Source organism: Octopus bimaculoides, chromosome 3 (genome assembly GCF_046866305.1).
Source record: "Octopus bimaculoides isolate indiv1 chromosome 3, ASM4686630v1, whole genome shotgun sequence".
NCBI lineage: Eukaryota > Metazoa > Mollusca > Cephalopoda > Octopoda > Octopodidae > Octopus > Octopus bimaculoides.
In genome coordinates, this window is record NC_142930.1 from 138,170,952 (window position 1) to 138,193,515 (window position 22,564).

Sequence of the window (22,564 nt, forward strand, 5' to 3'; positions counted from 1 at the left end):
ATACTAGTCATCATTATCATTATTTAACATATATTTTCCATGCTGGCATGGATTGGACTGTTTGACACGAGCTGGTAAACCAGAAAGTTGCACCAGGCTCCTATCATCTGTTTTGGCATGGTTTCTATGGCTGGATGCCTTTCCTAACATCAACCACTTTTCAGAGTTACTGGGTGCTTTTTACATGGTGCCATTACAAGTGATTTTTTATGTGGTGCCAGCAGAGGTGCCTTTTACATGGAAGCAGCACAGGTGCTTTTTATGTGACATCAGCACCTGCAGTGTTGCCAAGTAGCTTGCAAAACAAGAATGCTCAGCTGGGACAAGGAGTGGAACTGGGAGAAGTGGTCACATGCTGGGCAAGAGGTTGTAGTTTGATAGAGAGGCAGAGATAGCTATCTTACTACAGAGGTGATACTTGGTTACTCCAGTAAGACAAGGAAGGAGAGGGAGGTTGGAACAAGCTAGAGAGAAAGAGATGGAGGTAGAAGCAAGTTAGAGAGAAAGAGAGAGAGAGAGACAGAGAGGGCCCACCCCACAGGGAAGTGGCATGGGGAGAATGTATGTAGTACAGAGGGGGTAGAGATGTTCCATGAGAGTGTAAAGGGTGATATTTAGAGATAGCAGGTGATAGTGAGAGGAATTGGAGTGACTGGGGGGGGGGGGTGAGTATGGTAGATATGTAAAGGTATTGCAAGTGTGTGGCTATGCATGTGAGGGAGAGTGGTGGAGGAGTTTTGCCAGAGGACAGAATTATTATAATAACTTTGCAGTGCTTTCGCCTGATCTATAAACCTGAAATACATTAATTTATAGGTATACTATACACAGAAAAAAGATGTGTGAAGATGTATGGAATACATAATATGGCATCTCATCTCACTATTGTACGAAATATCAAGAAATACTGCTTTTGAAGCACAACTACTTGGCCATTCAATGTATCATAGGACTTGGCTTATTCAGTTTTGAAGCTAAAGCATATTATTTGTTGTTGTTTCTTTTTTATCTCTAAAGATAGAGAAGGTAATTATAATGTCTATGTCAAGGAAAAGAATAAAGGCAAAGAGTTTTAAAAGCAATGCAGAGAAACCTTTTTTTTTTTCTTTTTTACCAGATTTTGTCATCATTGATGCCAAACACTGCCTTGAAGGAAATATTCCTGCTGCCACAACACTCTCGAGTTATTTAATGGACACTTACCGAATGTTTGGTGATGCAAAGAATGCATGGATGACTGTTCTTAATGCTGATGATGAGCTGTGTGCCTTGCAGCTGTGCCTGGCTGACATGAATATGCAGGTAAGGTAACTTGTCGTGGGACAAGAACAAAAGCATATGAATTAGAGCTAGAACATTTTGTAATTTTGTAATCATTATTTGCTGTATCCAAATTTCAGTGTTAATATTTTCTGTTCAAAAACCACTATGATCAACTTTGCCTCTCATTGCTTCAGTGTTGAAGAGGATGTGATCAAATCAACGGAGAGCAGTCAAAACAAGAGTATTTTAGGCTTATGAATATGGCAACTGATAATATCAGTCAATTTCATACTGAAAATTGATAATTGTTATGTATGCTCAAATCATTAATAGATAAATAAATTATCATTAGTAATATTTTATACTATAATAATGATTTATTACATTTGGACAAGACTAGAAATTTTGGAGGAAAGCTAATTATACTGACCCCAGTATTTGACTGGTACTTTAATTCATTGAACTAAAAAAGATAACAGCCAAAGTTGACCTTGGCAGGATTTGAACTCTGAATGTAAAGAACTGGAGTAAACAGTAATAGTGCAAAGCTCTAATGACTCTTCCAATCCACCACCATCAAATTTAGGCACCAGACCAGCAGTTTTGCGGGGCAGGGGTTAGTCAATTTTTTTGAGCCCAGTAGAAGAAAGCAAGATAAAACTGATCATTGCAGGATTTAAACTCAGAACAAATATTGCAAAGCATTCCTGTCCAATGCTCCAGTGATTCTGCTAATCTAACTGCCTGAACAATATTAATGATAAAAAAAAAAAAAAAAAAAAATCCACCACATCATGCTTTACATGCCACTATTTACTCTTGTGAGAAATTATAAATATTATCACTAAAGTCCATCTCGTATTTTTTTCAGACCACTGGTGACTTTGATGTTCCAGTTAGTGATGTATTAACTGCACTTCAGAATGTGCAGCAAAGAAAACTAGCTGCATTTGCTGAAGATGGCTTTCTGAGTGAAAATCCCGACTCTCTTGTATCTTCAGATGAGGATGTTTTTAGTAAATACCAACAATTTTTGAACAGTTGTAACTATGTTGACTTTTATGACATCTTCAATTTCTACCAGAAATGTTCTAATACAAAGGATGCCCATTTAACATGCATGGCTCAAAAGTCCTTCATCCTTTTGGGTTTACCTATTCATCCAGTTGAGGTAAGCAAACACAGCTATTTTCTTATTCAGAAATTTTTTTAATATGTAGTTTTAATATATGTAGTTGACAGGGCTATTAGGGAAAAGAAAAAGGCATAGAAGGATTGGAAGTATGGTGGTAGCAGGGAATTGTATCGAATTGCCAGAAGGGAAGCTAGGAGACAGGTTTACTTAGCCAAAGGGAAAGCAGATAAGAAAAAATTTGCCAATGTTCTGTGTTGTGAGGACCAAAGATTTAGTGTTTCATGTTGCAAGACAGTGTGCGAGAGAATCATGATGTCATAGGAGAGAAATGTGTCCGCATGGATGATGGCTCACTTGCATTTAATGAGGCTGCAAAGAGAGAAACCTGGAGATGCCACTATGAAAGGTTGCTGAATGAAGAGAATGAATGGGAGAGAGTCTGCTGAATGTTGACCCAACAGAGGGACCAGCTATCCGAATTGACAATACTTTGGTAGATAAAGCAATTAAGAGTATGAAGACAGTGAAAGACCCCAGCCCATCAGGAATCACTGCAGAGATGCTACAAATATCTGGGGGTTTCAGCTATAGTCTAGTCACACATATAGTCAGTCAGGTGATACATAGTCCTACCCAATGACTGGTGTAGCAACACCATAGTCAACTGCTACAAAGGTAAAGGTGATGCATTAAATATGAATAGTTACAGTTATCAAGTTGTTGGCTCAGGTAATGAAAGTCATGGAGAGGGTCATAGCCCAACTAATTAGGGAGACAGTTAGACGAGATGCAGTTGGGTTTGTGCCAAAAAAAAATTCCCTGATGCTATATTGCTGGTAAGACAGCTGCAGGAGAAATACCTAGCCAAAGATAATCCTCTGTACTTAGCTTTCATTGACATGGAGAAAGCCTTTGACAGGGTTCCCTGATCCCTTATTTTGTGGTCAATAGGGAAACTAGGGATAGATGAGTGGTTAGTGAAAGCTGTACAAACCATGTACAAGGATGCTGTCAGTAAGATGAGGGTTGGCAATGAGTATAGTGAAGAATTCCAGGTAGGGGTCCACCAAGGATCAGTCCTCTTATTCATCATAGTCCTCCAGGCAATAATAGAGAAATTCAAGACAGGATGCCCCTGGGAGCTTCTTTATGCTGATGACCTTACTCTAATAGTTGAGTCACTTTCAGAACTAGAGAAGTTTCAGGTGTGGGAGCAAGGTCTAGAATCAAAAGGGCCTTAGAGTCAATCTAGCAAAAACCAAAGTCTTAATAAATAGGAAGGCAGTCAAATCACAAATCCCATCAGGTAGATGACCCTGCTCAATCTTTAGAAGAGGCGTAGGTAGAAACTCCATAAGATGTACCTGGTGTAAGCTATGGACACATAAAAGGTGCAGCAATATCAAAGGAAGGCTAACTGGGAAGATAGTTTTTGTGTGTGGCAACTGCTCAGGGGCAATAAACACTGAAAATGTGCAGAAAACAGCTTCCGTCACATGCCAGGGGGGAAAAACTACAAGTAGTTGATAGCTTTTGTTACCTAGGTGACCAAATCAATAGCAGGGGTTGATGATCTGAGAGTGTAACTGCTAGAATAAGAACAGCCTTGGCAAAGTTCAGAGAGCTCCTATCTCTGCTGGTGACAAAGGGCCTCTTGCTCAGAGTAAAAGGTAGACTGTATGACGCATGTGTGTGAACAGCCATGCTACATGGCAATGAAACATGAGTCGTAACTGCTGAGAACATGCATAAGCTTGCAGAGAATGAAGCTAGTATGTTCCACTGGATGTGTAATGTCAGTGTGCATACACAACAGAGTGTAAGCACCCCAAGAGAAAAGTTGGACATAAGAAGCATCAGATGTGATGTGCAAGAGAGACAACTGCACTGGTATGTTCATATATTGCATACAAATGAGGACAGCTGTGTGAAAAAGTGTAACACCCTAGCAGCAGATGGAACCTGTGGGAGAGGTAGACCTAGGAAGACCTGGGATGAGGTGGTGAAGCACGTTCTTCGAACGTTGAGCCTCACAGAGTTGATGACAAGTGACTGACATCTTTGAAGATATGCTGTGCTTGAGAAGACCTAGCAAGCCAAGTGAGACTGCCAGTGCAGCATAACCAGCCCATTTAAGAGTACCCTCCAATCATTGGGCAATAAACTGCACCTGCGAAGACCTGTTGAGTCAAGTGAAGTCATTGTCATGGTCGATGCCAGTACCACCTGACTGGCATCCATTTGTGAGCTTCTTGAATTTTACTATCAATGTTACAATAACACATTCCAGGTAGATAGATAGGCTATATATATATATATAAACACATGTGCATGTGTGTGCACAGATCCTGCTCTGAAATTAGGGAAAATCAACAAAAATGAAGCTACTATTGCCAGCTACTAAAGATTAGCAGAAAATGAATTGTTTACAAAGAAACGTGTATTTCATTTTTGTATTTGGTTTGCAAGATTATGTGAATTGGTGTGTTGAAACATATTTTATTGTCTGAGAAGAGTCATTCTCTTTTAGTTCCTTGTTACTTTAACAAACTCACTGGTTCAAAGAAGCAATGAAATTTAAAAAAAAATAAATAAAGTGGAAATCAAACCAGTGAGTGTGTTAAGTAATAAGGCACTAAAAGAGAATGATTCTCCCCAGACACAATAAAATATGTATTTATTCAGTTGAACGTGTTCTTTATGTATTCAGTTTAAACAATACCTGCAAACATCATTTTGAACCTTAGTTCATCCAAGTTACTTGGTAAAGTTGTTTATACAAATCACACATTTCCAAGAGGTTGATCCTATTGATCAATTGAATATAATCCATATTATCACCAACAGTACTTATAACTTCAAATCAATTTATCGGTGATATATTTTGAATTAAAGTCACAGACAAATATTTGACTGTTATTTCTAGCAGGTAGATTTTGAAATATTTGGCATAGAAAAATTGTGAAATATCATCGAAACATACAATATTGGTAATTTGCAGGTCTCTCACTTCCTCTCTGCTTTGTTTGGTATTGGCTTTCGTTTTCTTCTGTCATGTTTAGCACTTCTTTGAGTGTCCATTTCTGAGTCACTTTCTTACTCTGTATATCCACGTTACTATTTTGAAAATAATGAAGAAAAAAAAAAATCACAATCAATGGGTAGAAGTGAAGCTAGACATCTGTACATCTATGTATTTTTTAATACTTACCTATCTAGAGTTTTGTCTCATGATTGTCACACTGAAGGGGCAAATATCTCACTCTGTTCAGTTTGTACGTTCATTGTCTATTTTCTATCTACACTAATATTTTTGGACTTTGTCCTTGTTCTAAGCCAAAAGACACCCTTGCTTATACTCCACCTTTTACCTTCATCTTCCACCTTAAGATGATTTTTTTTTTTCATCTTGTGTGTTTTAGTAACAAACTTGTCTGTTTTGTTTCATGTGAATCCTAGCCCTTTCCAGACAAATGATACCAACTTTTTTCCCAAGTGCAAAAACCATAATGATTCTGGAACAAAATTTGGTTGATGATATGGGTTGATCCCAGTCTGTTGTTTCTCCTTGTGCTGGTGACACATGAGATTTCTTCGAGCGGGATCGTTGCCGGTGCCCCTGAACTGGCTCTTGTGTGGGGTTGTTGTAGGATTTTTGAGCGAGATCGTTGCTGGTGCCCCTGGGCTGGCTCTTGTGCGGGTGACACATGAGGTTTCTCGAGCGAGATGAGCGTGGCCGTTGCCAGTGCCGCCTGGCTGGCCTTCGTGCGGGTGACACGTAAAAGCACCCACTACACTCTCTGAGTGGTTGGCGTTAGGAAGGGCATCCAGCTGTAGAAACACTGCCAAATCAGATTGGAGCCTGGTGTAGCCATCTGGTTTCACCAGTCCTCAGTCAAATCGTCCAACCCATGCTAGCATGGAAAGCGGACGTTAAACGACGACGACGACGACGATGTCATTCACCATTGTTTAAATTATGTATTTATATATGTATATATGTCTCTGTGTTTTGATAGTTTATTCCATTATCACTGAGCTTCTGAAAAGTAATTACAGCTGACTGTATGAGGTAATGTACCTCCACATTCAGGCTGTGGAACTGAACCCAAAACCATGTGGTTAGGAAACAAACTTCTTCGCCACACAGCCATGTGTGTGTTTGTGTGCGCGCACACACACACACACACACACATATACACACATGTACACACACATTTTAAGCATGATATTTCATGCATATTTTCTCCCTGTATCTTATCATCTTTATTTCTATGTCATTTTCTCATTCCAGAAAGCCATGGTGCAGTTTCTCTGTTCCACAAGGAAAATCCTTGAGATTGTCAGTGAAAATTCCCTTATTGATGCTTCTAAAGATGTGAAGTTCCATTACAATCAAGTGGCATCTGCACCTGTTCTTTGTGAGGACAAACTCCCTGTTAGAACCCCAAAAGCTGTGTCCAGTAAATTGTCATCCACACATGTAATTAATAAAAGTTTATATTTTTGTCATCATAATTTTGCCTGTGCAGTAGATGATTGAATTGGTAGTGTGAGACAAAATACCTTGGAGTATTTATATATAATGAACTTATTGTATACAGTGCTAGATGCACTACAGCTCATCAGAAAAAGTAACTGAAACTGCATGAACAGTACATAGAATAGGCACAGGAAGTGAACGGTGGAAAAGTCTTTAAAAAAAAAAAGGAAGAAGAAATGAGAGGGGGGGGGGAATCAGGTGTACTGTTGGCAAATTTCAGGAAGCATGGAAGTTTTGAAGGATGTAGTGTCTCAACAGCTAACAGTTGATGCAGGTAGTTTATTCTATGGTTCAGCAATTCTGAGCATGAAAAAATGTTTCCAAAAGTCATGGGTGCTGTGTTGCTTTTTTGATTTTGTAAACATATCTACAAGTGTTAGATGTATGAATTTCAAAAAGGTGTCCAAGATTATTGTTGGAAAGATGGTTGATAATCTTGTGGGTGTCTACCAAATCAGTTGCCAGATGTTGGTGCTTTGGTATGTTCATGCCTAGGGAAGCAAGATGTTCAGAGTATGTCATATCATGAGGAAACATCACTTTGCTTGTGAAAAGAGTAAGGGTTGGCAACAGGAAGGGGATTCAGTCAAGACATAAAAATGATGATGATACAAACTCTTCCACTTAAATGCAGGACCACTAGCTCTTCCTCATGGTCCTGAATCATACACACAAACTCTCACTAATACACACATCAGACATCTCCCATATCTCTGCTAAAAATGAAAATTTTAATAGTTTTCTCTTTCTCTCTTCATCTACTAGAGGTATATTTACCAGGTATTCTATTCCTACCTTGATCTCTTGGTCAATTCCCGCAGCCAGATAAGTCTGGCCCGTGTCCTTAATGTTCCTGACCGAGGACTTGACCATCAGGCTTTTACTGACCTGAAACGTGAAGCCAAGAAAAGTGGATTGCCTATGTATCAGGTAAACTAACTTATTGTTTCATCTTCTTGTATATCTGTCTGTCTGAAATCAAACATAGGTTGTAACTAACAGTCATAAATATAATTGCCCCAAAGGTTAAACAACTTAAAAAATAGGAATTTCTTGAAATGTTTGAAGAAAATTAAAGGCTCAAACAAATTTATACACACATACATAATTAGATACATAAAGCATTGAAGAAGGGATTCACTATTATAATTAGGTAGTATTTGGACACACCTAACAACTAAATTAGAATTACAAAAGATTGAAAATTTAAAACAAGGTAAATTTGATAATATTTTATATAACAAAAGTATAGATACATTCTTTTTTGTGTCAAGTTGTAAAGCGGCCCACTCCGTTTAGTTTCATCTTGCAGAAAAGGACATTTCAATTGATTGTCTGCTAAGAACTTTCTTTTTTTGTGTTGGCATTCTTGGCACAGCCTCTTGAGGCCATTGATTTTTTTTTATTATTATTATTATTATTATTATTATTATTATTATTATTATTATTATTATTATTATTATTATTATTATTATTATTTTTATTATTATTATTATTATTATTATTATTATTATTATTATTATTATTATTATTATTATTATTATTATTATTATTATTATTATTATTAGTAGTAGTAGTAGTAGTAGTAGTAGTAGTAGTAGTAGTAGTAGTAATGGAGATTAGCCAAATTCAGAGGAATATCCTTCTGGCAAACATTTTCCTTTCTCCCAAAAGATGGTCATGTTGCTTTTGGGCAATTTGGTATGTAGTAAAAAAGCATTCACAATATTCAATTACTATGTACCAAAATGGTTTTGCCACTACTAATAACCTGGTCTACCAACCTTGTAATAGCATGTCACCTGATTAATCTGATTTACACCAACCATGTCGCTGTTGTAAGCAACATTTATTTATAAATGCTGTCTCCATTTTTCATCCACATTTGGTTGAGAACAAGTGAATGGAAAATTAATTTACTTGTCTCTTTATGCAGGCACAAAAAAAAAATTTCATTTCTGCCTCTGGATTTTCCCAATTTTTAATTTTGCTTTTTTATATTCAATGACAACATTTTTGTATTTGTACTCCATGTAGAATATATTTATGTTGCCACAACTTGTGAGTCTGCCACAAGTTTAAGAGAACTGAAATACTGGTCACAAAATAAAATACAACTTTATTTATGATATGGAAGCATTAATTTTCAGAGAATACTAAGGCCTTGCTGACTTTGTTTCCCATTGTAGTAGTAGTGTTCAAATTACAAACCTTTTTTTTTTATTTGATGTTCTATTTATGGGATATAAACGCTTACTATAAATAGCCAAAAATAATACAGAATGGAAGGAATTCTTTTGTTTTGGTTGGGTAATGGGTAGAAGGGGGTTTTATTTTCAAATAAGGAACTATAATATTCCTCATCTGAATGTAATGCAGATATCCATTATTCCAAGTACACAAAGTTATAGAAAAGTTTATGATGTGGAAAAAATTGCCAAAAAATTTGTAGAACACAAATTTTGCATTATACAATGCCAGGCGGTATTCATTGAAATCATGAATTAGCACTAATGTAGTAATTATGTCGATATTCTCATTTAAATATGAATAGGTAATTACAGGTTGTATCAAGACTGTAGAAAATTTCAGGCTGCTTTGAACAGGTTGATAATGAAAGGGTTAAACTACTATTGTTCTTCCTTTTAACATCACTATAATTGCTTCCTGTTATTCCAATCAATATTGTTTACTTGTTTCTTTTCTACATAGCAAGCTGTTTCGTTTATAATGAAGCTGAGACTTGGAGGTAAGGGCTATGCTCCTGACCCTACCAGCCATCTAAGAATGCATGTGAAGGGTTTGTCACAGTTTATCGACCTCCTCCATAAACTACAAACTGTTATTGAAGAGGACCAAAACGTCAGGTAGTATCTGAAACTATTTTTGATTTTAGTCTTTCCTTCATTTCTTGTAGTTCAATAAATATAGATACACTGATAAATATTTTGGTTATTGATAGGATGTACTGTTAAAATAAGGAACAGATATATGAGTTAAGCTGTTTCAGCCATGACCATCCATCTTTTAATCAGTCAACATAATTCTATAACCGTTTTGTCCTATGTCACCTTTTATTTGAAATGGAATGGTTAGGTTGGATTTGAGAGAGTTGGCTGATATTTCTAGCAGATCTTGTGAACATAAAGAGGCTTTTTTGTTGAGTCAAAATAAGATGGGCTGGTGGTGATGATACTGACTAAAATACAAAAGTCATGAGTATTGTCATCCTATGACTAATATAGGATGACTTTGTTGAGTCAAAGAAATTGACTTGAGAACATACCAGTTATTTTACCAGAGGTTTGAAAATTTGAGTGGGACTTGTTGGTTGTGAACTCAGAATTGAGGAATGGAGTTAAGTACTGTTTAGTATTTAATTCAGTATTTTATTGCTTCCATACTTCACTCACTTCAACACTCATCAAAATAAACCAACAGAAGAGCCTGTATGCGATCATTCAATATTCTAAAAGTAACAACCATATCTCCCTTAAATCATACTTTACTGTTTTAAAAAGGGAAAGATGCACTAAACAGCGTAATCCTAGACACTATCTTAAAAAGAAGGCAGGATGCTTACATCTGAATCATATTCAAAAATAGTTCTGCTGTATCAGGGCTAACCTAGAATTAAACAAGAACAGTAGTAATTTCTCATATTAAGGCAATACTACAAATTTGTCGGGAAGGGTACATTTGATTAACACAATTCCAGTATAAACCTGGTTTTATTCTATAAACTCTGAGACAAAAAGTAACATTTACCTTCACTGGATTTGAACTCAAAGTTGGAAGATGAAATTAATTGCTACTAGGTACTGAGTACAATTGTATTACCTCCCTCATCCCCTCCAACATACACACACACACACTTCCACCATCTTAGTAACAGTAACTTTGGCACCAAGAAGTGTTTGTTTAATTTGGTATTTACTTTGACTCTGAAATGATGAAAGCAAGGTTGAACTTGGAACATAATTAAATACTGCAACTTATGTCTATTCTAATTCTATAATACAAAGTATTGTATCCATCATATAAGTTATTGTGCCCACTGTCTTGCATAGTATTGTGTCCCCAGTTGCACTAAGTCTTTAATACATAGTAGTGTGTCCACTGTGGTACTGGTTCTTTCATAAAGGTAGTGTGTCCAATGTTCTGTTGATTCTGTCACAAATCTCCCTTAATGAATGATTGGCATTTTTTGTGGGTTTATAGTGAATTTAGAAAAGAATTGAATGGGATATACCTAAAAGGCATAGAAGTGGCTGTGTGGTAAGTAGCTTGCTTACAAACTACATGGTTCCAGGTTCAGTCCCACTGCATGACACCTTGGGCAAGTGTCTTCTACTATAGCCTCAGGCCAACCAAAGCCTTGTGAGTGGATTTGGTAGATGGAAACTGAAAGAAGCCCGTTGTATATATGTATGTGTGTCTGTGTTTGTCCCCCCAATATCGCTTGACGACCGATGCTGGTGTGTTTATGTCCCGTAACTTAGCGATTCGGCAAAAGAGAACGATAGAATAAGTACTAGGCTTACAAAGAATAAGTCCTGGGGTTGATTTGCTCGACTAAAGGCGGTGCTCCAGCATGGCCACAGTCAAATGACTGAAACAGGTAAAAGAGTAAACAAGTACAAAGCATTTTATTGAAAATTCTACTAATTTCAAGATTCATTGCTCTCAATAATAATGATAATAATAGTTTATGATTTAGACCCAAAGCCAACGAATATGAGGAGAGAGTTTTAGATGATCTGATACTTAGCTGGTGCTATATTTTATTAGCTCCATGGGAAAAGGCAAAATTGATCTTGCTAAAATTTGAACTCAGAATGCAAAGAGCCAGAACAAATACCACAAAGCATTTTTGTCAATGCTCTAATGATTCTGCTAGCTCACACTAATTCATATACTATGGAGAAAAGGTATATTCTGTTGTGGTGGGGTTCAATAAAATGAAATATCAGTTAAATAATGGGGTTGATTTAGTATTACTAAAAGTCATATGTGAATGTAATTATGACTTTGGAAGGATAAATTTGAACTCAGAGCATAAAGAGATTTAACTAAATAACACCTAAGAAGGATCAGGTGTGGTGTGCAAGAGAGACAGCTGTGCTGGTATGGTCATGTTAGGTATGGATGAGGACAGCTGTGTAAAGAAGTGCCGATCTCTAAGTGTGGAAGGAACTTGTGGAAGAGGTAGACCCAGGAAGACCTGGAATGAGATGGTGAAGCACAACCTACTGAGGCAATGACAAGTGACCAAGACCTTTGGAAATATGTTGTGCTTGAGAAGACCTATTGAATTAAGTAAAATCACTGTAGTGGTCGATGTCAGTGTTGCCAGACAGGCTCCTGTGCTGATGGCACATAAAAAGCACCATTCAAGCGTGGCCGATGCCAGTGGCATGTAAAAACCACCATTCAAGCGTGGTTGATGCAAGTACCGCATGCCGGTGGAATGTAAAAAGCACCCATTACACTCTTGAAGTGGTTGGCATTAGGAATGGCATCCAGCTGTAGAAACTTTGCCAGATCAGATTAAAACCTTGTGCAGCCTCCTGGTTTGCCAGTCCTCAGTCAAACCGTCCAGCTCATGCCAGCGATGATGAATACAAGACATATTGTCTGGCAATCCTTTGATCATTACCTTTATAATGATTTCTAATGCTGACGCAATGTCACAAATATTGTCGATAACATACTATGAAATCAGGCCCAGTACAAACTTGACACTTATTTTATTGACTTTTGAAGAATGAAAGAGACATATGTATGGCCACATGGTTTAAACTTTGTTTTAAAAGTATGTTGTTTAAGGTTCAATCCCACTGAGTGGCCCTTTGAGGAAATGCTTGTATATGTCATTGTTAGAAGAAGAATGTCATATCTTGTTATCAGAAACTTGCAGCATAATGGACTCTGTTAAATACATCCATACTACAAACTATCCTGTCTGGTTCTTTATCAATTCTGCCATCTACTATTTTCAATAACAAGAACAACAGCTTTACACATAGATGTTAGGCTTTTAATGGGAATGAGATGAAGTAATTTGTCCTTTTCACCCTTGCTAGGGATGGAGGAAGATGTGCTTGTAGTTTTTGAAACCCCTTCAAGATCTGTGACACTGATGCTATTAATGTTTCTTACATAATATATAGATGTGGTATACATATCTAAGAAACATACACGTGTAACAGTAAATTAGGTGGTTTTAGCCAGTTGTAATCGATGAGTAATAATGTTTCAGAAGTTGGCAATTGTAATGGATGTTGATGTTGCAGATGTGCAAGATGAAAGAAGAACAGTGATCAAAGTTCTAAACAAACATTTATTTACTATTACTTTGTATAAAGCCAAAACCACGACTGGTTAGTATGATAAATTTGTAAAGCATACAAAGCAAAGATAGACATCGTAGATTTTTTCCTGTATACTTTGTGTTCTCGCCATTGTTTAGTAGTAAACTACAGATAGAGATAGAGTAATGTTGTGGAGAAAAGAAAGTGAGATAGTGAAAGTTAGAGAGTTGAGTGAAGTTGTTTCTCATAGTTGCTGATTGTAGCTTTCTTTCTCTCTCTGGCCATCTGTCTCAAGTGGCTGTCTGCTTGTAGCCATTTCTAGTTGGTTGCTGTTCACTAACTGATTTTGCCTTACCAAATTCTAGTATTTATAACCATGCATAACCAGTCAGAAGGAGAGACATTGTTGAGAACAATAGATTTCGTTGGGGGTACCTGTTATCTCAATTCTAACTTTACATGGCCTAGAAGAGGTTAGAAGGGTCAAGTGGTAAGCCATGTGTTCATTTTAATGCTACCAATTCAATGTTTCTCTGTGAGAAAAGTGCTGTTGCAAAATTAAGGGAAATTGGCAGATTCAGGTTTGAATCTACTCTATGCCTAAATGAAGTCCACTACATGTGTGTTATTTGTTTTGCTACAGATCAGCCTGTCAAAGAGTAATTAATATTATCAAGAACACAATTTTGAAAAGTAAAGAGAGTTTATCTAAAAAACCAGCTGTAGAGACGGCTGCTGAACAACTTCAATCTGATATAAGTGCTGTGGTAGATATTCTGGAGAAGACTACATTAGAGAGCCCATGCAAGGTTTGTCTTTCATATTTATCTCCCTTTAAGCTAGTACATTAATTTACCTGTAAGATTTCATGCATTGAGCATTACTCAAAAATTAAAGTGCAAGAAAACTATTAAGCCCAGTCTAATATATAAATTTTTTTTTTTCAGCAAATATGGGAACCAACTTTGTATATATTCCTGTTTCTTTAGCCTTCCCCAGAGAAAATATATCATTGTTATGACTTGATAAAGTGTTACAGAACAAATTACTATGCATACATAAATATCATCATCATCATCGTTTAACGTCCGCTTTCCATGCTAGCATGGGTTGGACGATTTGACTGAGGACTGGTGCAACTGGATGGCTACACTAGGCTCCAATCTAATTTGGCAGAGTTTCTACAGCTGGATGCCCTTCCTAACGCCAACCACTCAGAGAGTGTAGTGGGTGCTTTTACGTGTCACCCGCATGAAAACGGCCACGCTCGAAATGGTGTCTTTTATGTGCCACCCGCACAAGAGCCAGTCCAGGGGCACTGGCAACGATCTCGCTCGAAAACCCTACAAGGCCAGTCAGGCGGTACTGGCAACGGTCACGCTCAGGATGGTACATCTTATGTGCCACCCGCACAAGAGCCAGTCCAGGGGCACTGGCAACGATCTCACTTGGCTTGCCGGGTCTTCTCATGCACAGCACATTTCCAAAGGTCTCGGTCAGTAGTCATCGCCTCGGTGAGGCCCAATGTTCGAAGGTCTTGCCTCACCACCTCAACCCAGGTCTTCCTGGGCCTACCTCTTCCACGGGTTCCCTCAACTGTCAGGGAGTGGCACTTTTTCACGCAGATATCCTCATTCATTCTCACCACATGTCCAAACCAGCGCAATCGTCTCTCTTGCACACCACTACTGATGCTTCTTATGTTCAGCTTTTCTCTCAAGATACTTACACTCTGACGGGTATGCACATTTACATTACACATCCAGCGGAGCATACTGGCTTCATTCCTTGCGAGCTTACGCATGTCCTCAGCAGTCACAGCCCATGTTTCACTGCCATGTAGCATGGCTGTTCGTACACATGCGTCATACAGTCTGCCTTTTACCCTGAGTGAGAGTCCCTTTGTCGCCAGCAGAGGTAAGAGCTCTCTAAACTTAGCCCAGGCTATTCTTATTCTAGCAGTTACACTTTCAGCGCACCCACCCCCACTACTAACTTGGTCACCCAGATAGCGGAAGCTATCAACTACCTCTAGTTTTTCTCCCTGGAATGAGATAGAAGTTGTTTCCTGTTTGTTTACAGTGTTTATTGCACCTGAACATCTGCCACATATGTCATTGAAAAAAAAGAGAGAATTAGTTAAAATTGAGTAATTTCCAGGTGTTGCCTACATGATAAATGACAAGCAGGATAGAGAATATATAACATGAAGAACACGAAGAAACTGAATTAGGATGAGCAATTTGCTTTCCAGATTACTTTTGCCTCCTTAACATGATAAATCATTTTGTCCTTTGAGTATAGCCTTTCTCACCTCAGTGGTCTACGAGTTTCTCTGACATTAAACTAGCATTGGGTTTAACTGGCTATGGGATTATTAAGTTCCCTTCAGAACCATATGGTTCCTGATTTACCAACTGCATGGTACCATGGGCAAATGTCTTCTACCATAGCCATAATATTTGGTTGTCAGAAACTGCTGAACTCCATTGCACATATGTGAATGAATGATCAGAAAATTATATAAACATCAATGAAAAAAAATCATAACTCTTACCATTGTAAATGCAGTAAACTAGTGATTGGCCAGTTAGAGACTTTAAGCATGAAAAAGTAGGCACTAAAATGATGACAAAACAAATTTACCATTCACTGTGACTATCTCTATGTGTCTCCCTAATTCTCTCCCACCACCTTCTCCTTTCTTGTCCTACAGGGATAGCCAAGTATCTCCTCTATAGTAAGACAACTATCTCTATCCCTCTATCATACTCTAACCTCTCGCCTGGCACACAGCCACTTTCCTCAGCTTCTTCTTTCAATTAAGAAATCTTTGTCTTGCAAGTTACTTGGCAACCCTGCTGGTGCCATGTAAAAAGTACTTGTGCCAGTGCCACACAAAAAGCATCCAGCACACTTTGTAAAATGGTTGGCATTTGGAAGGGCATCCGGCCTTAGAGACCAAGCCAAAACAGACGACTGGAGGCTGGTGCAGCTCTCTGGCTTACTAACTCTAGTCAAACTGTTCAACCCATACCAGCATGGGGAAACAGACGTTAAATGATGATGATAGGGTGTCAGCCTCTTTTGAGAGGATATATTTTTCCCCAATTAGAATAAAATTTGGTGCTACAAATCAATGAACTACTGGTTAACTTTAGTGATATCACTGCTTGAAATAATCAAAATCAAAATCGCTGACGTGGCTGATGACAGTACCACCTGATTGGCACTCATGCCAGTGAAACGTTAAAAGCATATCCAAATGTGGGGTGTAACCAGCCCCTTTATAAGTACCCCTCATTCATCGGACAATGAACTTTGCTTGTGAAGACCTATTGAGGCAAGTGTAAACAAATCAAAATCACTGACTTGGCCAATGACAGTACTGCCTGACTCATGCCAGTGGAACATTAAAAGCACATCCGAGCATGTTCGTTGCCAGGGCCACGGATTGGCTCCCGTGCTGGCGACACGTGAAAAGCACCATTCGAGCATGATCGTTGCCAGTGTTGCCTTACCTGCACATGTGCTGGTGGCACGTGAAAAGCAACATTCGAGTGTGGTCATTGCCAGTGCTGGTAACACGTAAAGACATTTTTTGAGCGTGGTCATTGCCAGAACCACCTGACTGGCCCTTGTGCCAGTGGCACATAAAAGCACCCACTACACTCTCGGAGTGATCGAGTTTGGTGCAGCCTCTGGCTCACCAGTCCTCAGTCAAACCGTCCAATTTATGCCAGCATAGAAAGCAGACGTTAAACAACAATGATGATGATGATGACCACCAGGTGGTACCTACTTACAACTAGATGAACTGGACATCACTACTGATTGTCTGGTACTCATTTATTATTCATTTTCCTCTCTGCTTTTGATATATTATTTCATTTATTCATACTTTGACTCTCAATGATCCTGGATATTTTCATGATTATTCAAATATATCAAACTTTTAACAATTCAGACATTTCCTCAATTTGATTATATTATTTTATTGATGTTAATCATTGGACTTTATGTAGCAAGGCATTACCTCCTCAACCGTAGACAATTCTGTTAAGTACATTTTATCAAGCTTAGCAAGATGAAATAGAAATTTTCTGGTGAGTTTCAAAATTAAAATGTAAAACATTGTCACCATTACTCAAGCAATCCTTCTATCTGCTACTGACCATCAATTTTATGTGTGTTTGCATGTGGGTATATCTATAACTAGTATATTCTATATTCTTCTACTAGTTGCTATCATTGAACTATGGTTATGCTGGGGCACCACCTTCAGAGGTATAGGTGTTTATATCAATCACAGCACTGATATATATATTTTTACTTCTTCAGCAGAATGAAAGGCTAAGTCAACCCGGACAGGTTTTATCTCAGAGTATGAAGGGATATAATCACATATTGTGCTCAATACTTTTTTGATTTTATTAGAATCATCAAAACTAATTGAAACATTGTTTTAATTTGATACTACAGCTCAAAACAAATCTTCAATTGCTGTCAATTTTACCTCCTTGAATTATATGCTGTCTGTAGAGGTTTTAAAAGCTGAGTGAACTTCCAGATTAATATAATCACTCTATAGTTACTATGTAAAATACAAATTCTCAAAGAAATAGTTTGAACTATCAACTGGCATGAATAAACCCATACTATTGAGGCTACTTCTAGTATGGTAATGTCATAAATATATTACAATCAATATCTCTCCTTTTTTTAGAATTAACTTTTTGTATTCTTAATTTTTATCAACTATCATACTGGTACAGGAAAATGTGAAGCAAAATCATTAAAGAGATGTTTTTGCTGTAGTAATATCCAGAAAAGTCCTTTCATAGCACCAAAAACCATATTAATATAAAGAACTGTCATTTATTTTAATATTCCAAAAAGAATAGAGCTAAGTATCTTAGTAATTTTGATTCAGAGCTCTACCATTATTGCCACCTCATTGCACTTTCAGTTCTATTTTTGTTATGAATTATATAAAGGAATCTGAATGAAGGATTTAGACTTACAACTTTTCACTTGTATGCATAAAGCATCTTATGCATTCAGCCTAACATACAACTATGAGCAACATCACATTGGCTCATGGGCACTTTTAGCAGAATTCCCCTTACTGCAAGCATTTGGACCAAACAGTTGATTCACCTACCCTGCCTTCATGTTTTCTCACAGACATTGGCTTATAGATATTGAAGAATCAATCACATTAGTCTTAGAAAACTTACAAGTCATGGCTTCTCATTAATTCATTAAAAAGTTCTTCCTTCTCTTCTTTTTAGTAGGGTTAGCTCATTTTGTCCATAAATATTACTTACCTTTCTATTACAAGCAGTACATGGGTCATCAAAGTCTTGATATCATTTACATGTTCTTTTAGGTATTTTATTACATATGCATATATATATTGAATTAGTCCAGTGGAATGGGCTATGTTCATGGTCTTTAGAGACTTCCTGACAGTCTTTAGGTACTGAAGTATTTTGTAGCCATGAAGAGGAAGGCCAGTCTTTGTGATACAATCTTTGCTATGCTGAGTATGTGTACTTACCAAGTGTGATTCTCGGTAGTCATGAAACATTTTTAGCAACCCTGAGGATTCTAGTTGGATGTTATTCTTGCTTTTTTGTTAAGAGAGGGTGATGAGCAATAATATTTTCTTGATATATGCAGGGGTTGTGTCATGCTTTTGAAGATTGGCATTACTTTATTGGAGGATTTTTCTCAATGTCTCTGTTCATAAAATCAGTCCTAATTTTGCATGTGGAAGTAATAAATAAAGAGCAGACATTGTTGGATGTGATGGCATGTAGATTGTTGATTTTATAGAAGGACAAAAGCAAAACTTAGGGCACACTAGAGTCCATAGTGCAGGTTAAAGAGATCCATCAGTATGCACAGTAATGGTATGGTCTGACAGGAAGCCACTGATCCAAGAGGCAAAAGCTGGATGTCACCCATAGGTGAATAGTTTTGCTACATGATTTATATTCCAGACTGGTTGAATCCTTTGCTGGTTTCAACTATATTTTCACTAAGTTTTTCAAGAGTGAAATCCTACAAGTGAGTGCTATAGGAGAATAGATTTGGCTTTGTGAGAGTCATACTGGTGGACATGGGAAAGGAAACTGAAGTTTTGTTTCTAATGGCCATCATCATTTCCCTTTGAAATGTCAGCAATGAGTGCGATAAAACAATGAGGTTAAGCATATGGAACTAGTCAGGGCTAGTGACTTTATTGATTTAAAGTGCCAGGAGGTGCTTCTGTATTTGGTATATTAAATACATCAGCTGATGTATGCAGGAGAAAGAATTACATTAGTTGAAGATGTGTTGTGATTGGACAAGGAGTGCTGGATGAAAAAAAAAAGCATTAAACTGTCAGTGGCTGGTACTTGTGAAAGATTAAGATAAGGAAGTGGTGAAGTCGGATTTCATCACTTCGGGGCCCTAGAGCTGAAAGAATGGTGTGTGGTGATATGCAGTAAGGTAAATTTATCTATTCAAGTCTGCAATTCTTTTATTTACTTGTTTCAGTTACTTGACTTCAGCCATGCTGGAGAATCGCCTTTAGTCAAACAAATCAACCCTAGGACTTATTCTTTGTAAGTCTAGTACTTATTCTATCGGCCTCTTTTGCCGAACCCCTAAATTACAGGTACGTAAACACACCAACATCAGTTGTCAAGCAATGGTGATGGGGACGAACATAGACACACAAATATATATATATATATATACATTCATATATATATGATTGGCTTCTTTCAGTTTCCGTCTACCAAATCTACTCGCAAGGCTTTGGTCAGCCCAAGACACATTCCCAAGGTGGCACGCAGTGGGACTGAACCCGGAACCATGTGATTGGGAAGCAAGCTTCTTACCACACAGCCACTCCTGCGCCTATGACAATAATATTATGTATGCATCTACAGATGTGTGGAGAGGATCATATTTCATCTGCATTTGCTGTCTAAGTGTATTAGTGTGTAAAAGCAAATCAAGTTAGAGGAGACAGTATTGATACTGAATTGTCAGCTTTATCAGCTGGAAGGTTGTAGGTGCATGTTTCGATGTATATTAAGGCAAAGCACTTGACTTTATGGTTTAAATTCATTTGGATATTGAGATATAGGATTCTCATCCCAAAGAGGCTAGCATTCTATATATAGGGAAATATTTCTCTCATCTTATATTGTGAAACCTGAACTAAACATTTCCTAAAATACCATTATGACTTGACATTTATATTTTCTCTAAATATTGGAATGTACCCACTTTCTATAAATCTATTAAATATATCTCTAAGCACTGTCATTGTTTTTATCATTTATTCCACCTTTTTACAGCCAGCTAAACAGGGTGGCTCTCTTTGTGGCCGAAAAAGTTTACAAGTGTTACAGAAAGTTCTAGACAAAGCTGTACTAAATTCACTTGGTATGCATTCACTAAATGTGCTGTCTGATATTCTATGTACTCAAGGTACACCAATCCGATTTCCATCTTTAATTTCCCAATTCAGGTATGTCCTCATTTTTTTTTGTTATTTACTTCTTGTTGCCTTCCTAGAAAATAAATTTGATTTATCTCACTTTAATGATGTTGGTTTAGCAAACATTGTGAAGTACAGAGACTAAATGCCTCTCAATATTTAGTTATGCTTCACCCTCTCTCTCTTCTGAATTCAAAGCTTACATCATCATTCGTCTATTTTACCACTTGGAGCACATAACAAAAGAAGGTAACTGGCTAACTCAGTTGTTATGTATGTTATATTAGGTTTGGTTTGACTTTTATGGTTGGATGTCCTTACCACCAACCACTTTACAGCAGGGACTAGTTGCATTTTATCATGCCACAGGTGCTGGAAACACTTATAAACAACATGCAATTAATTCTTGAAAATTGGTACAGAGATCTCACAATCTTGATCTTTTATGCAAGTCCTTCACATTTCTGGGATCAATAACATCAGGACCAGGCTTGTATTGGAGTCAGTTCATTTCACTGCAACTTTCTCTTGTAAAAATGTATGGTTTTGGTCAATGTTATTGATTTCTTTTAATTAACTTTGCCTTTCCTTTTGAGATTGATAATATAGGTACCAGTTGAGCATGAGGGTCATGTAATTGACTTCCTCTTCCCTTCAAAATTGTTGATCTTTTGCAAAATTTAGAAGGAATGTAAGTCACACAGCTGTATCATCAAAAACACAGATGATCATAATATTTCATTTGTGAGAAAGTTCTTTTATAATACTTCCTTTTCATATATAACTGAAGAAAATCAATGGTTGGATATATGACCAGGAGTTTAAACTTCACTGCAATTATTGTGGAATCACTGACTTGACCTGCCTCAGCTGTAAAAGGAATAGTGCTACATTCAATTCATAGTTAAGCTCTGAAGTCAGATTGGCTATAACCATCCCCGTTCAGGATTTGTGTGTGCACAAGAATATATATAAAAACAATTTACTAAGATATTTTGTGGCCTAAAGAAAATTATTTTTCTGTTATGATTTATCTTTTCTAGGTCTCCAGATCCAGAACTAGACATAGAAGAAAAAAAACCTCTTGCACAACGTCTTTCACAACATAAAACTGAACAAAATGCTTTGGTAAAGAAAGTTGTTTCTTAGTTTGGTGACTGACACTTTTAAATTACTTCACTATTATTTACATAACATAGGAAAACTGATATGGAACTGTTTAAAAATATTAGATATGTTTGATATTTACACCTAAATTTTTTTTTCTTTAGTCTTTTTCCAGAGGTCACAAACAATAACTGTATAGTTAAGTTTGCTTTGTAACTGCATGGTTCTGAGTGCCATCCCAAGTGAAATTTCAAATAGAAACTATGTGGAAGCTGTATGTGTGTGTCAGTGAAAACAGAAACTGATAAAACAGGTGTAGCAAGAAAATGTGCAATTAGGGGTTTAGTCTGTTATATTCCTTTGAGGAATTTAAGAGAGAAATAAAATAAGTACCAGACAAGGTAGTGGGGATGATATAATTGACTTAGTTTTATGGCTGGTGTATCAGCAAACCACAGTCCTGTAACTGAAACCATTAAATGATAAAAGAAAAAGAGCCCCTATAACAATATTTCACAGTACCCAAGTATTTTTCCCTTTCTGAGAGCAACCAAAGATTAAGATATTAGATTTGAGAAAAGCTGATACTGGATATTGTATTGAAAGGATGTATCAATTCTTGATAACAATGATATATTGGGTCAATCCATAAATAATGCAATTTTTTTAATACTTCTTTTATTTTTCAAAATTAAGAG

General features: G+C 37.1%; 1 protein-coding gene across 2 annotated transcripts in view; it reads left to right on the forward strand.

Annotated features, from left to right (window-relative positions):
* Positions 1-22,564, forward strand: part of LOC106883193 (PCNA-interacting partner-like) — a 42,511-nt gene that overhangs the window by 15,404 nt on the left and 4,543 nt on the right. For both annotated transcript variants that reach the window (XM_089349727.1, XM_089349728.1), the window contains exons 3-10: positions 1,118-1,302; positions 2,135-2,434; positions 6,693-6,881; positions 7,707-7,871; positions 9,654-9,808; positions 13,899-14,064; positions 20,617-20,789; positions 21,803-21,887. In XM_089349727.1, the coding sequence (XP_089205853.1) occupies positions 1,118-1,302; positions 2,135-2,434; positions 6,693-6,881; positions 7,707-7,871; positions 9,654-9,808; positions 13,899-14,064; positions 20,617-20,789; positions 21,803-21,887 (1,418 nt within the window). The remainder of the gene's footprint in view (positions 1-1,117; positions 1,303-2,134; positions 2,435-6,692; positions 6,882-7,706; positions 7,872-9,653; positions 9,809-13,898; positions 14,065-20,616; positions 20,790-21,802; positions 21,888-22,564) is intronic.